This window comes from Sapajus apella, unplaced genomic scaffold, assembly GCF_009761245.1.
Source record: "Sapajus apella isolate SASKATOON/1434 unplaced genomic scaffold, GSC_monkey_1.0 scaffold6, whole genome shotgun sequence".
Classification (NCBI taxonomy): Eukaryota; Metazoa; Chordata; class Mammalia; order Primates; family Cebidae; genus Sapajus; species Sapajus apella.
Window position 1 is genome coordinate 17270963 of NW_022436946.1, and position 12132 is coordinate 17283094.

General features: G+C 38.8%; 2 protein-coding genes across 3 annotated transcripts in view; both read left to right on the top strand.

Annotated features, from left to right (window-relative positions):
* LOC116548986 (vascular non-inflammatory molecule 2-like) overlaps window positions 1-1761 on the top strand; it is a 14707-nt gene extending 12946 nt beyond the window's left edge. Inside the window, 1 exon segment of the mRNA XM_032274437.1 lies at window positions 781-1761. Within this exon segment, the coding sequence (XP_032130328.1) occupies window positions 781-974 (194 nt within the window). The 3' untranslated portion in view covers window positions 975-1761.
* A 5576-nt stretch (window positions 1762-7337) lies between these two features.
* Window positions 7338-12132, top strand: part of VNN3 (vanin 3) — a 13760-nt gene continuing 8965 nt past the window's right edge. For both annotated transcript variants that reach the window (XM_032274750.1, XM_032274751.1), the window contains exons 1-2: window positions 7338-8190; window positions 8287-8417. In XM_032274750.1, the coding sequence (XP_032130641.1) occupies window positions 7978-8190; window positions 8287-8417 (344 nt within the window). In that variant the 5' untranslated portion in view covers window positions 7338-7977. The remainder of the gene's footprint in view (window positions 8191-8286; window positions 8418-12132) is intronic.

The window sequence follows — 12132 nt, forward strand, 5'->3', positions numbered from 1 at the left end:
AAAGAAAGAAAGAGAGAAAGAAAGAGAGAGAGAGAAAGAAAGAAAGAGGTTGGTTGGGAGGGAGGGAAGGAAGGAAATAAAGAAAAGAATGGCCGTGTTTAACAGTCAGCTGTCGAAGTTCATGGAAATTTAACAATCTGTTCTCATGAGTCTGTGCACCACTGGCTCCAGCACACACTTGTTCTAACCAATTTAGAATAAGAACACATATTGCCTTGACCTGTCACACACACTGTGTCTCAAAATGAGCCTTTGCTGATTCAATTTCCACTTCCCACAATGTCTTCTGCCATACAACCCTTGGAAGAAATTCCTAACAGCTCATTTTTTTCTGGCAGCTTGTGTCCCCCTCCAGGAAACAGACCAGTTCAGTTTTTTCTTCTCAGACCTCCTGAGCACTTACCTGTTTTCTCTCTTTATGTTTAGAATCCGCTCCGTTTCACCATTAGCTCTTAAGCTTCTTGAGGGAAGGGTGTGATGTAAACCTCTCTGGTTCCTAATTGTCTAGCACATAATCGAACTCAGTGACTCACTGCTGCTGATTTTGACTTTCCATTACTGGTTACATTCAATTGTTGAAACTAAAATCTTGGGCCGTCTTGAATTGCTCTAGTCTTCATTACATAATAAATAGCTGTCCCCTGCCTGGCCTACTTGCTGCTACCTCCTCAATCAGGAATGATTTGACTATGCATTATATCTAGGATGGTTTCAAAATCATTAATTTGCTTTTAATGTGTATGTTAAGAAAGCTGACTGTACTTTTCCCACTTTTTCTTTAGGTGCTGAAAGACGGGCGTTTGGTAAATAAGAATGTATCATCTGAGTCTATACTAACAGTGTCTCTCCTTGGGAGGTGGTACACAAAGGACTCACTTAATAGGTCATGTGGGACGAGCAATTCATCAATAACTTACCTGCTAATATTCATATTGTTAAGGATCATAGCTTTGCAAAATATTGTAATGGTATAGGGCATCTCTTTATCACTCTGTTTCTGCTTCATATACTTGGCTAAAGGTGTTTATCAGCTTCCCAAGTTTACTAAGAAACTTTGAAGGGCTATTTTGGTAGTATAGACCAGTGAGTCCTTTCTCATCAAGAATTATTTTATAAGTATTATATAATGTTGTCCCTTTTTGGGCTCCTCTGAAATGCTGCAGTGTGGAACAACGGAAACAGTCCGGCCGTTTGGGTCAGATAAATGAAGATCAAACCCCAGCTCCAGGCTCATTTGCTTGAGACTTTGTGTGGGTTTGTATGCGTGCGAGGGTCCAGAGCGAGGAGTTTCAGGGCCGTTGCAAACACAGCTGTGCCCTTGAAGAGAATAGTAGTGATGGGAATTTAGAGGTTTATAACTGAATTCTTTGACATTAAAGACAATGTGAAGTCACCTAGTTTTCTGTGCTGATGATTATCAGGAGATTTACTTTCCAATCAAAAGGAAACATTGATGTTTATTTCTACAGTCAACGTAGTTTGAGGGCTAGAAGGATTGACTGCTATGCCAAGTTCACATCAAAGGAGAGCTGATCCAGGGCACTCATAGCCCCAACTGTCCCACCTTAAGGCTAAGGTATAATTTAATAGGCAGAAATCATATAATACAAAGTCCATGACAGTTAAAAGTAACATTATTTTCAGCATTTGGTCGACTTTTTACGAAATACATGTATTCCATGATACTTGAAGTATAATAGTATATTTGTTATTGATCGTTTAATTCAGATACTCATAAAATTAAATGATTTTGAATTTTCAGATTTATTTTCTGATTTTTATCTCTCCAAGCAATTTTAAATTCAAAACTTTTACAAAAATCACAATTGAAACATTTGTCTTTTATTTTTACGGTATTTTGTTTCCTTTAAAAGAGTTAATGCTGAATTATCTTAAGTGAGATGTTAAGCCCACTTTGTTATTTTAATGTAATGGAGCTTATGGGTAGAAGACCACATCTACTATTTAAAAAAAAAAATGCATTGCTGCTTTTCCTACCACTTCCGATAAGGAAATGGATGTTTTGAAGAAAACATTGGTCTTGTCCTCATTATGGAATATGACTAAGCCCTGGCCTTTTGATTGTATAGAGTCGTTGTGCATATTCCAATTACCTAGATATTTCCTTGAGATTTTGATACAATTTGAGGGAGGCAGAAATCTGCATTTGAAGTAAAAAATGTCTGTTTGTCATATTTAAGTAGCCAGTGGCTATTTTTATACTGATTTTGATATCGTGTGTTCTTTTCATAATCGTATTTTGTCACCACAAACATTAAAAAAAAAAAAAAAGGCATTTCCAAAATGCGGTTTTCAGAATCTGGGTTTTAACAGCAATTTTGAATTTGTAAACTTAGTAGTTGCAGAAATTGAACACTAGGTGGCACTCCGTTATCTTAACATTGGAAGTACTGACAAAATTGTTGACTTTTACTATGCGTAAGAAATATCCCAGGCACGAAAAAGTTGTTTTGATCATATGCATATATGTAGAATATTTTTACAGCACAGAAAGATTGTTAAAAGTGTGATTTTTTTATTTTCAGAAATCATATACACATGTAAGCTACAATTTTGAGTGTTTTATAAACACAAGATACATGTAAATGAAATTTTAATTTCATAACAACTTGTAAAAAAAACTTGTTGACAAGCCTTTTTCAACATATATCTAAGCTAGGGGAAAAGGAGGGAATAACAACTCAATGGAAAGATGGTCTCCAATTTCTCAATGGAAAAGCTACAGCTGAGAAATAAAACATCATACTGCAGAAGATGTTATAAGCTTATTTTGTGTTAAGGATATGTTTTGTTATGCGAACAGTTTTGGTGTTTTATTTTTGTTTGTTTTTGGTTTTTTGCTTGTATTGGGAACTAGGTTTACTGGTAACTTCTTTGTTTAGTTTTTAGTTGTCAACTCTCATAAAATGAAACTAAGGCTGAGCTAGTTAGCCTTCACTAGCCAAACTGAAATCATCTGCAACATTAAAAGAAAAGATCCATCATGTAGCTTGTGACACTTTTATTCTTTTTCGGGGGCGGGGGTTGGAGTCTCACTCTGTCACCAGGCTGGAGAGCAGTGGTATGATCTCAGCTCACGGCAACCTCCACCTTCCTGGCTCAAGCGATTCTCCTGCCTCAGCCTCCCGAGTAGCTGGGATTACAGGCAAACGTCACCACGCCCAACTGATTTTTGTAATTTTAGTAGTGACAGGGTTTCACCATGTTGGCCAGGATGGTCTTGATCTTTTGACCTCGTGATCCGCCTGCCTTGGCCTCCCAAAGTGCGGGGATTACAGGCGTGAACCATCCAGGCTGGCTATGACACTTTTATTCTATTAGTCCCCATGGAGCTTTTTAGTGATGAAAAGTAATGCACAGGGGAATAAACCTTCACATGGCTTCAAAAGAAAAACATGCAAATCTTCTCTAATCTACTCTTACTATAATTTCCTAAGTGTACAAACTCTGAATTCAAAAATCTGAGGTACTATAAAACATTAAGTTGAAGAATAGAAATTAAGAGTACATATTCATGGTTTATATTTCTTATTCTATGGAGTTCCTGAACAGTGTCCCTCTGTCGCCCAGGCTGTGGCACGATCTCTGCTCACTGCAACCTCTGCCTCCCCAGTTTAAGCAATTCTCCTGCCTCAGCCCCCTAGGTAGCTGGGATTACAGGTGCATGCCACCACGCCTGGTTAATTTTTGTAATTTTTGTGTTTTTAGTAGAGACAGGGTTTTACCATGTTAGCCAGGCTGGTCTTGAACTTCTGACCTCAAGTGATACTCCCACCTTGGCCTCGAAAAGTGCTGGGATTACAGGAGTGAGCCACCGCGCCCGGCCCCTTCTTTCTTAAAGTGAACGTAATACATATAGTTTGGCTGGGAGTCATCCCTCTTGGCTCCAGGGTGTGCACACATTGCCTAGGCCTAGCCAACCACAGACCGGACCCACTGGGCACAGAGATTCACACGGGGCTGAGCACGTCTGAAGCCAGGCCAGGGAGCATCCTCCCTAGGACTTTTGATTTAACAATTGGGAAAAAAGCACTCTCTTCTGTGAATAGAGGCACAAGAAACATGTAAATCTGGAGGTTTCAGGAGTCATCTTTACTGCAAATTGAAAAGCACCATGACCAGGAATAAGGAGAAAGGAGAGCTGAGCCAGCGAACTCTGAAGAGATCATTTCAGCACCTGGATCCAGCCAGGTGAAACTAGTACAGGTATTGATCGATTTACGACCTATGCAACTTACGACCATTCGACTTTACGACCACAATCGCTAGCCACGACTGCTCCGCGTCTGGCAGCGCAAATGTTGCCCAGCTGGGCATACGACAGTGCGGACCAGCTTCCGGCAGCACTACCATCTCCACGTGCACCGTTTCAACTGTACATATAGCCTACTCAACTTACGACCAAATCGTGTTACGGCCGGTCTGCTGGTCCCAATCGTGGTCGTAAGTCGAGCACTAGCTGTACTCCATTAGACTTTCCAGTTTGGTAAGCCAAGGAGTGTCATTTTTTTCTTCTAAAATTCTTTTGAGTTGTATTGCTATCACTTGGACAAATGTACTTCCTCATTTTTGTTACCCTTATCTAATTTTGCATAGTGAGTTGCATAAAACCTCCAATGCAAAGGCCCTGTGTGCTTTTCTTCCGGGTAGGAGTGGTGCTTTGAAGGCTTGGTATCACTCTTCTGCCAGTCTTGGGCGTAATAACCTCAAAAAACGAAGTGGGAGCAGTAGCTCCATAGAGGACAATGTATGGCTTTTGTCTCATGTGGAGAAAAAGAGGAGGAAGGCTACACTAGACCTGAGGAAAGAGCCTGCTTAGGGGACTTGGAAACATCAAAGCCTAGGGGAGTTTACTTACAAAACACTTATTTAAAAAACAAATGTGACCAGTGGCTCACACCTGTAATCTTAGCCCTTTGGGAGGCTGAGGCGGGAGGATCACTTGAGATCAGGAATTTGAGACCAGCCTGGCCAACATGGCGAAACCCTGTCTCTACTAAAAGTACAAAAATTAGCCAGGTTTGGGGACAGGTGCCTGTATCCCAGTTACTTAGGAGGCTGAGGCAGGAGAATCTTTTGAACCTGGGAGTTAGAGGTTGCAGTGAGCCAAGATTGACCTACTGCACTCCAGCCTGTGTGACAGTGAGACCCCGTCTCACAAAACAAACAAATGAACACACAAACAGAGGAAAGAACTTCTGGAGCAATGTCCTTGGGCTCCAGTGTTCAAGGATAGGGGCTGGACTTAAATAGGGTCAAGAGCAGTCACTTACAGTAAGGAGGGGAGGGGCAGAGTTTATAGGTACAGATGGCTGGCAGATGGTTTGGTACTTGGTGGGAGCTTGTGGAAGGTCTCTTCTAAGTTAGATAAATAGGCCTGATGTTCACACGGAAGTCTGAGCTAAAGATAGAGACACAGTAGTTATCATTTTGTAGGAGACAGTTGAGGGAATGAAGTAGAAAAATATCTGGGGGCAGAGGAGAGGTAGAGTAAGGGATTGAAAGTCAATGAACAACAATGTGGCTACTGTCCATAAGTACATTAAGAGTTTAGAGAAGGGAATAGCAACAAGACTGGAGAGGCAATGGATTTTAGTTCAAAAGGTAGGATTTCGTCAGAATCATTCCAGGATCAGAGCAACAGTGATTGTGTTATAATAAGAAGAGTGGTTTTAGCTGAGAACACAAAATATAAAATGGGACCAAGAGAAAGAAGGCTCTGACTGGTTTGATTTGATATATGCATGGAAAATATCTTAATTAATGAAAGCAATGGTCAAGGGAACTCTAATGGATTGCAGTGTCGAGGGTTGGGGATGGGAGGAGTGGGATCAGAGAGGCTGATGAAGTGTCTGAAAGAGGAATTTTTGCTCATGGGGTCAGGATATTGATAAGGAGAATGGAGAAGAGATTTTATAATGGGTATTAGAAATAAAGATTTAGGGAAAGTCAATAAACTTAGAGATTTTATTCCAGCACCTCTTCTCTCCTTTAAACTGTGACCCTTACATATTTAAAAGAATCCTATTTATTGTAATACAAAACTTCTGACTCTGAACTTCTTAATCCTACAATAATAGTAAACTGTCATAAGGATGATGTACCAATACAGTGTTTCAAATAACTTGTACCGGCAAGCCTGAATCCTTATGCACCTATGAAGCAAAGGCATTACTAACAACGTTTGGTAATAAACTCTTTAATTCAAGTTTCTATTGATTTCAACATAATAAAATGCTGGTACATTTCCTGGAACTAGGGGCTGGGGGAATGATGGGGAATTCCCATATGTTTCCTTTTGATTCTATTCCAAAAGTCAGGTGAACCAAGAAAAGGGTTAGAATTTCAACTTGAAATAGGAAAATCATTTTCTTCTCGTCTCAGATCAGTCCATCTGTCTTACACAGTTTCCCTCTGCTCCTCAGATATTTTCTCTGAAAAGAATTTATGTTTGATGTCTGACGAAAACAATTTATGTCAGACATAAATTCAGAATTTAGGGCTGAATTTACGTTCATATGTCCTTAGGTGCTAAAATGATATCACGGCATAAGGACATATGGAAACACCCTGGGTACCTGGGAGAAGAAATATTTTGATAATGGAAAAGTTTATTGAAGCCAGGGGACTTTGAATTATTGAACCAAATCAAACCCAAAATAGACACAAATCTCCATAACTTACAAGTTTCCTTATATCAAATGAGTATTAGAAAGACTCTCAAGAGGGAGAAGCAGTGTTAATGGCTCTAGAATCAGAGATTTAAACCTTAAAAAAAATCTACATTTTAAATTAACTCATATTTAAACAAGGAGATTCAATCCAAAATTAGATGAGGGAATTGAGTTTAATCAAAAAATATTTACAAAGCTTAGCACAGTATTAATTTCTACAGGAACAGCACCCTGCCCTTAAGGGACTTATTAGGATGATATGTTTAAAAAATAAAAGAATTAAGAGAGAACTTAACTCTTTTTGAATTATTGATTAGTGTTCATATGGAAGCAGGTTTAAACTGCAGAAGACAGGTGAAGCAAATTGCATCTCAATTACAAGAAAGAGTGTTCTCAAAATTGGCAATGTTCAAATGTGAAAGACTGGCCCATCAGGTGGTGGATTCCTCATTCAACATTCATTCATATATTGAGCTTTCACCGTCTGTCACACATGTGCTAGGGTGATGAGGTTCAACAGTGAGCAGGACACTTCCCTCACCCTCCAGGGGCCACACCCCAGGAAACATCATCTCTAGATGTTTATTGGACATTGATATTCTGAAAGAAAACATCAAGTTTCTTTTTAATCTCTATGAGAAGACAAAATATGCATATACAACAGTTAGTATTGGTATTATGTTTAAATTAAAGGCCAAGACAACAGCAAGGAGTGAGAGACATTCCACCGCACAGAAAAAAAATGCTCTAGGAGTTCAGAAATATCTCTTAGGACTGGGGTGGATTTGGGAGGACTCTAGGGGGAGCTAGAGCTTAGACAGATGGAGAACAAGGGCTTTATCAATAAAAATGTCCATACAAATGTGTAAGTAGAGTACTCAATAAATTGTTGCTATGATGACTACCTTCTGGAACAGTCCAGCATAGGCCCTATGAATAGGATATTGGTTTACCAGGAAAATGTTTTTATTCAAATAAAAGACTTCAACTGCCAGTGTGTTTTGGACTGGGGTGAATTCATCTGGTTGGCTCAATCTTTTAGTGTCTGGTTGACCTCTGAACAATGTCAACAACTGCACTATACGCTTGAGTCAATCCAATCATGTCCTGACTGTGTTTTCTTGCACAACACCCTTTTCAGTGCTGTGTTGTGGTGTTATGTAATGTATTTGTGAGAAAATATAAAGAGCTGATTGCCGGAAGGGATTTAACGTAAAGTTTTTCCAGTGAAACAAGACATAAGAATCTGAGTTTGTTTTTCAAAGATCACTAAAGTCTAGTTATGAGTAGATCATATTTTCCAAAATGTGTGGCACTTTCTGCCCTCCTTGTCCTGAGTGTTGGTGCACTGGACACATTTATTGCTGCAGTATATGAGCATGCGGTGATATTACCAAACAGAACAGAAACACCTGTTTCGAAAGAAGCAGCTTTGCTCCTGATGAACAAGAACATAGATGTTTTGGAGAAAGCAGTTAAGCTGGCAGCCAAGCAGGTATTACCCTTTTATACTTACAAAGGAGACTTGCAGTTTGGTAAGAGAGTATTTGGAATTCATGAGAAACTTTTTTGCCCCATTTGTTTTGAGCAGGGTGCACATATCATTGTCACCCCAGAAGATGGAATCTATGGTTGGGTCTTCACCAGGGAGAGCATTTACCCCTACCTGGAGGATATACCAGACCCTGAAGTGAACTGGATTCCATGTAGAGACCCTGGGAGGTAAAGTCATGTCATTACTCTGATTTCTAAACAAAAAGTTGTAATTTTGTAAAACACCAACAGTAAACTCACTAAATGTGACTGGTAATTGTGTTGACAAATAGTCAATCTGTGACATAGGATATAAATGTGTTTTTTCCCTATAATTTCAACTTTTATTTTAGATTGAGGGAGTACACGTGCAGGTTTGTTACATGGGCAAATTGCATGATGCTGAGGTTGGCGGTGCAATGATGGTGCCACCCCGGTGGTGAGCACAGTATCCAATAGGTAGTTTTTCAGCCCTTGCCTTCCTCCCTCTATTAGTTCCCAGTGTTATTGGCCCCATCTTTATGGCCATGAGTTCTCAATGCTTAGCTCCCACTTATAAGTGAGAACATGCAGTATTTGGTTTTCTATTCCTGTGTTAACTGGCTGGGGATAATGTCCTTTGTTGCTGCAAAAGACATGCTTTTGTTCTTTCTTATGGTTGCATAGCATTACATAGTGTATATATACCATATTTTCTTTATCCAGCCCACCACTAATGGGCACCTAGGTTAATTCCATATCTGTTGCTGTTGTGGAAAGTGCTGCAATGAACATACAAGTGCATGAGTCTTTTTGGTAGAATGATGATTTTTTCCTTTGGGTATATATCTAGTAATAGGATTGTGAGTCAAATTGTCGCTGTGTTTTAAGTTCTCTGAGAAATCTCCAAACTGCTTTCCACAAAGGTGAACTAATTTACATTTACGCCAACAGTGTATAAGCATTCCCTTTTCTCTGTAGCATCTTTTATTTTTTGACTTTTTGTAAATAGCCATTCTGACTGGTGTGAGATTATCATCTCATTGTGGTTTTGCTTGGCATTTCTCTGATGATAGGTGATGTTGTTTGTGCATGTGTGTGTTGGCCACTTGTGTGCTCTCTTTTGAGAAGTGTCTGTTCATGTCTTTTGCCCACTTTTCAATGGGATTATTTGTTTCACTATTGCTTATCGATTTAAGTTCCTTATGGATTCTGGATATTAGACCTTTGTTAGATGCCTAGATTACAAATATTTTTTCCTATTCTGTAGGTTGCTTATTTACTCTGCTGATAGTTGATTTTGCTGTACAGAGCTCTTTAGTTAAATTAGGTCCTACATGTCAATTTTTCTTTTTGTTGCCATTGCTTTAGAGGACTTAGTCGTAAATTGTTTTCCAAAGTTGATGTCCAGAACAGTATTTCTTAGATTTTCTTCTAGGATTCTTATAGTTTGAGGTCTTACATTTAAATCTCGAATCCATCTTGAGTTAATTTTTGTGTATGGTGAAAGATAGGGGTCCAGCTTCAATCTTCTATATATGGCTAGCCAGAGATCCCAGCACCTTTGAATAGGGAGTCCTTTCCCCATGCTTATTTTTGTGAACTTTGTTTGAGTTACAGATGGCTGTAGGTGTGCAGTTTTATTTCTAGGTTCTCTACTCTGTTCTATTGGTCTATGTGTCTATTTTTGTATCAGTTCCATGTTGTTTTGGTTACAGTTACCTTGGGTAATGTGATGCCTCAGCCTTTTTTCTTTTTGCTTAGGATTGCGTTAGCGATTCAGGCTCTTTTTTGGTTCCATATGAATTTTAGAATTTTTTTTTTTTCTAATTCTGTGGAAAGATGATGTTGGTAGTTTGATAGAAATACTGTGAGCAGTGACTGATGCCTATAATCCCAGCACTTTGGGAGGCCAAGACAGGCAGATCACTTGAGATCAGGAGGTCAAGACCAGCCCAGCCAATGTGGTGAAACTCCCATCTCTACTAAAATACAAAAATTAGCTGGGCGTGGTGGTGTGCACCTATAATCTCAGCTACTAGGGAGGCTGAGGCAAGATAATCTTTTGAATGACACAGCAAGACTCTATCTCAAAAACAAAAAAAAAGAAATAGTGTTGAATCTGTGGACAGTGTTCATGCTTCATAATGTATGTCATCTGGCATATCTCCTGTTTGGTAAATGACTTGAGTTATTGATGACTGGTTGGTTATTTGTTGCAATTGTCTTTTCAGAATAGTAGGTGTGACCAGGCATGGTGGCTCAAACCCATAATTCCAATACTTTGGGAAGCCGAAGCAGGAGGATTGCTTGAAGTCAGAAGTTTGAGACAAGCCTGGGCAGCAAAGCCAGACCCTGTTTCTGCAAATAAAAATAAAAATAAAAAAAATAGCCAGGTGTGGTGGTGCACACCTGTAATTTCAGCTACTCGAGAGGCTGAGGCAGGAGGATTCCTAGAGCCCAAGAGTTTGAGGCTGTAGTGAGCTATGATTGCACTACTGCACTCCAGCCTGGGTGACAGTAAGGCCTTGTCTTAAAAAGAAAATAGTAGGTGTCTACCCAATTTTTATAGTAAGCGTGTTTAATTGGGTTTGAACAAAGTGAAAAAGTTGTAATATCTAGAACCTGTGTTTTAAATACAAGTAAGCTGGTTCATCCAGGGATACCTGCCTCCTTCACAGGAAGAGTAAAAAGATGAATGAGTCTATGTTTCCAAAGAGCTTTGCTATCATTGTCATTTACAATGCAATCAATATGGTGAATGGAAATTGTATAGGACTTGAAAAAGGAAGCACTGCTTCTGGAACCACATTTTACGGCCACTTGGCTGAGTGATGTAACCGTATAACCTAAATGCTTAACGTTTCTGTTTCTGTATCTGTAAAACAGGGATAATAAAGTCCTTGTCTTAATTCTCTTACAGAGTAGACTAGAGTGTCAAGTGAAGTAATACACATGGAATTTGTACATTGTAATGCAGTCTCCAATGCTAGTTGTCACTATTACTTTTTTTAACAGAAAGGACTGAGTCTGAACTTCTTTGTATTCTTATCCTTTGAGAAATTTTAGTGATTATTAGTAGATGTAATTTAGGCATAAATTTCTTAAAGAAAATATGCATAATAAATAATCTATTTATGAAATAGATATTTTAGTTGTATTAACTTTTAAAAATAGTTCAAGGTTATTTATTTAAATGGCAAAATTGATGCGTTGTCATTTAACTTGCTAATTTTAAATTTACATGAACCTGTTTAGAACTACATCTATTGTGCAAAAAGAGAAACTTCTCTGATAATTTTGACTATGTAAAATTAAGTGGAAAGTCAAGCTCAGTGGTACAACATTCAGGCTCAGCTATGTGAATCAAGCCTCACTCCGGGATTTTTACCTTTGGAACAATATTCTCTAAATATTGCATGGTCTGTGTTTACAGAAACCGTGTCACCATGACTCAGCATCTACTTGCTTATGAGGCATTTCCCAGAATAGGAAGGAATTCCTATTCACTGCAATTCATGAGGCTTACACTAAAATGTACTCTATTTAACTGGGCTAATAAAAATGACTTTTCCAAAGAAAAGATATCCATAAATCTGATAATTAGCTATAGATAAATAATTTTAAGTTGGGAAGGTAAGTGACTGATGAAATTTCAACCTCATGAATTCTTACACCTACTTATTCAAATGACAACCTTTCAGTTCTGTGTTATAAAAAGGAGCAATCCAGTATTTAATATAATTATAATATTAGAAAAGAAAGTCAGTCTTCTCCCTAGCAATATTTATCCCTGAAGGGAATAATAGAGAGCCATACTATTATCCTTGTGTGTTTAAATATTACTATTTAGAGGCCAGGCACAGTGGCTCAAGCCTGTAATCTTTGGGAGACCGAGGAGGGCAGATCACGAGGTCAGGAGTTC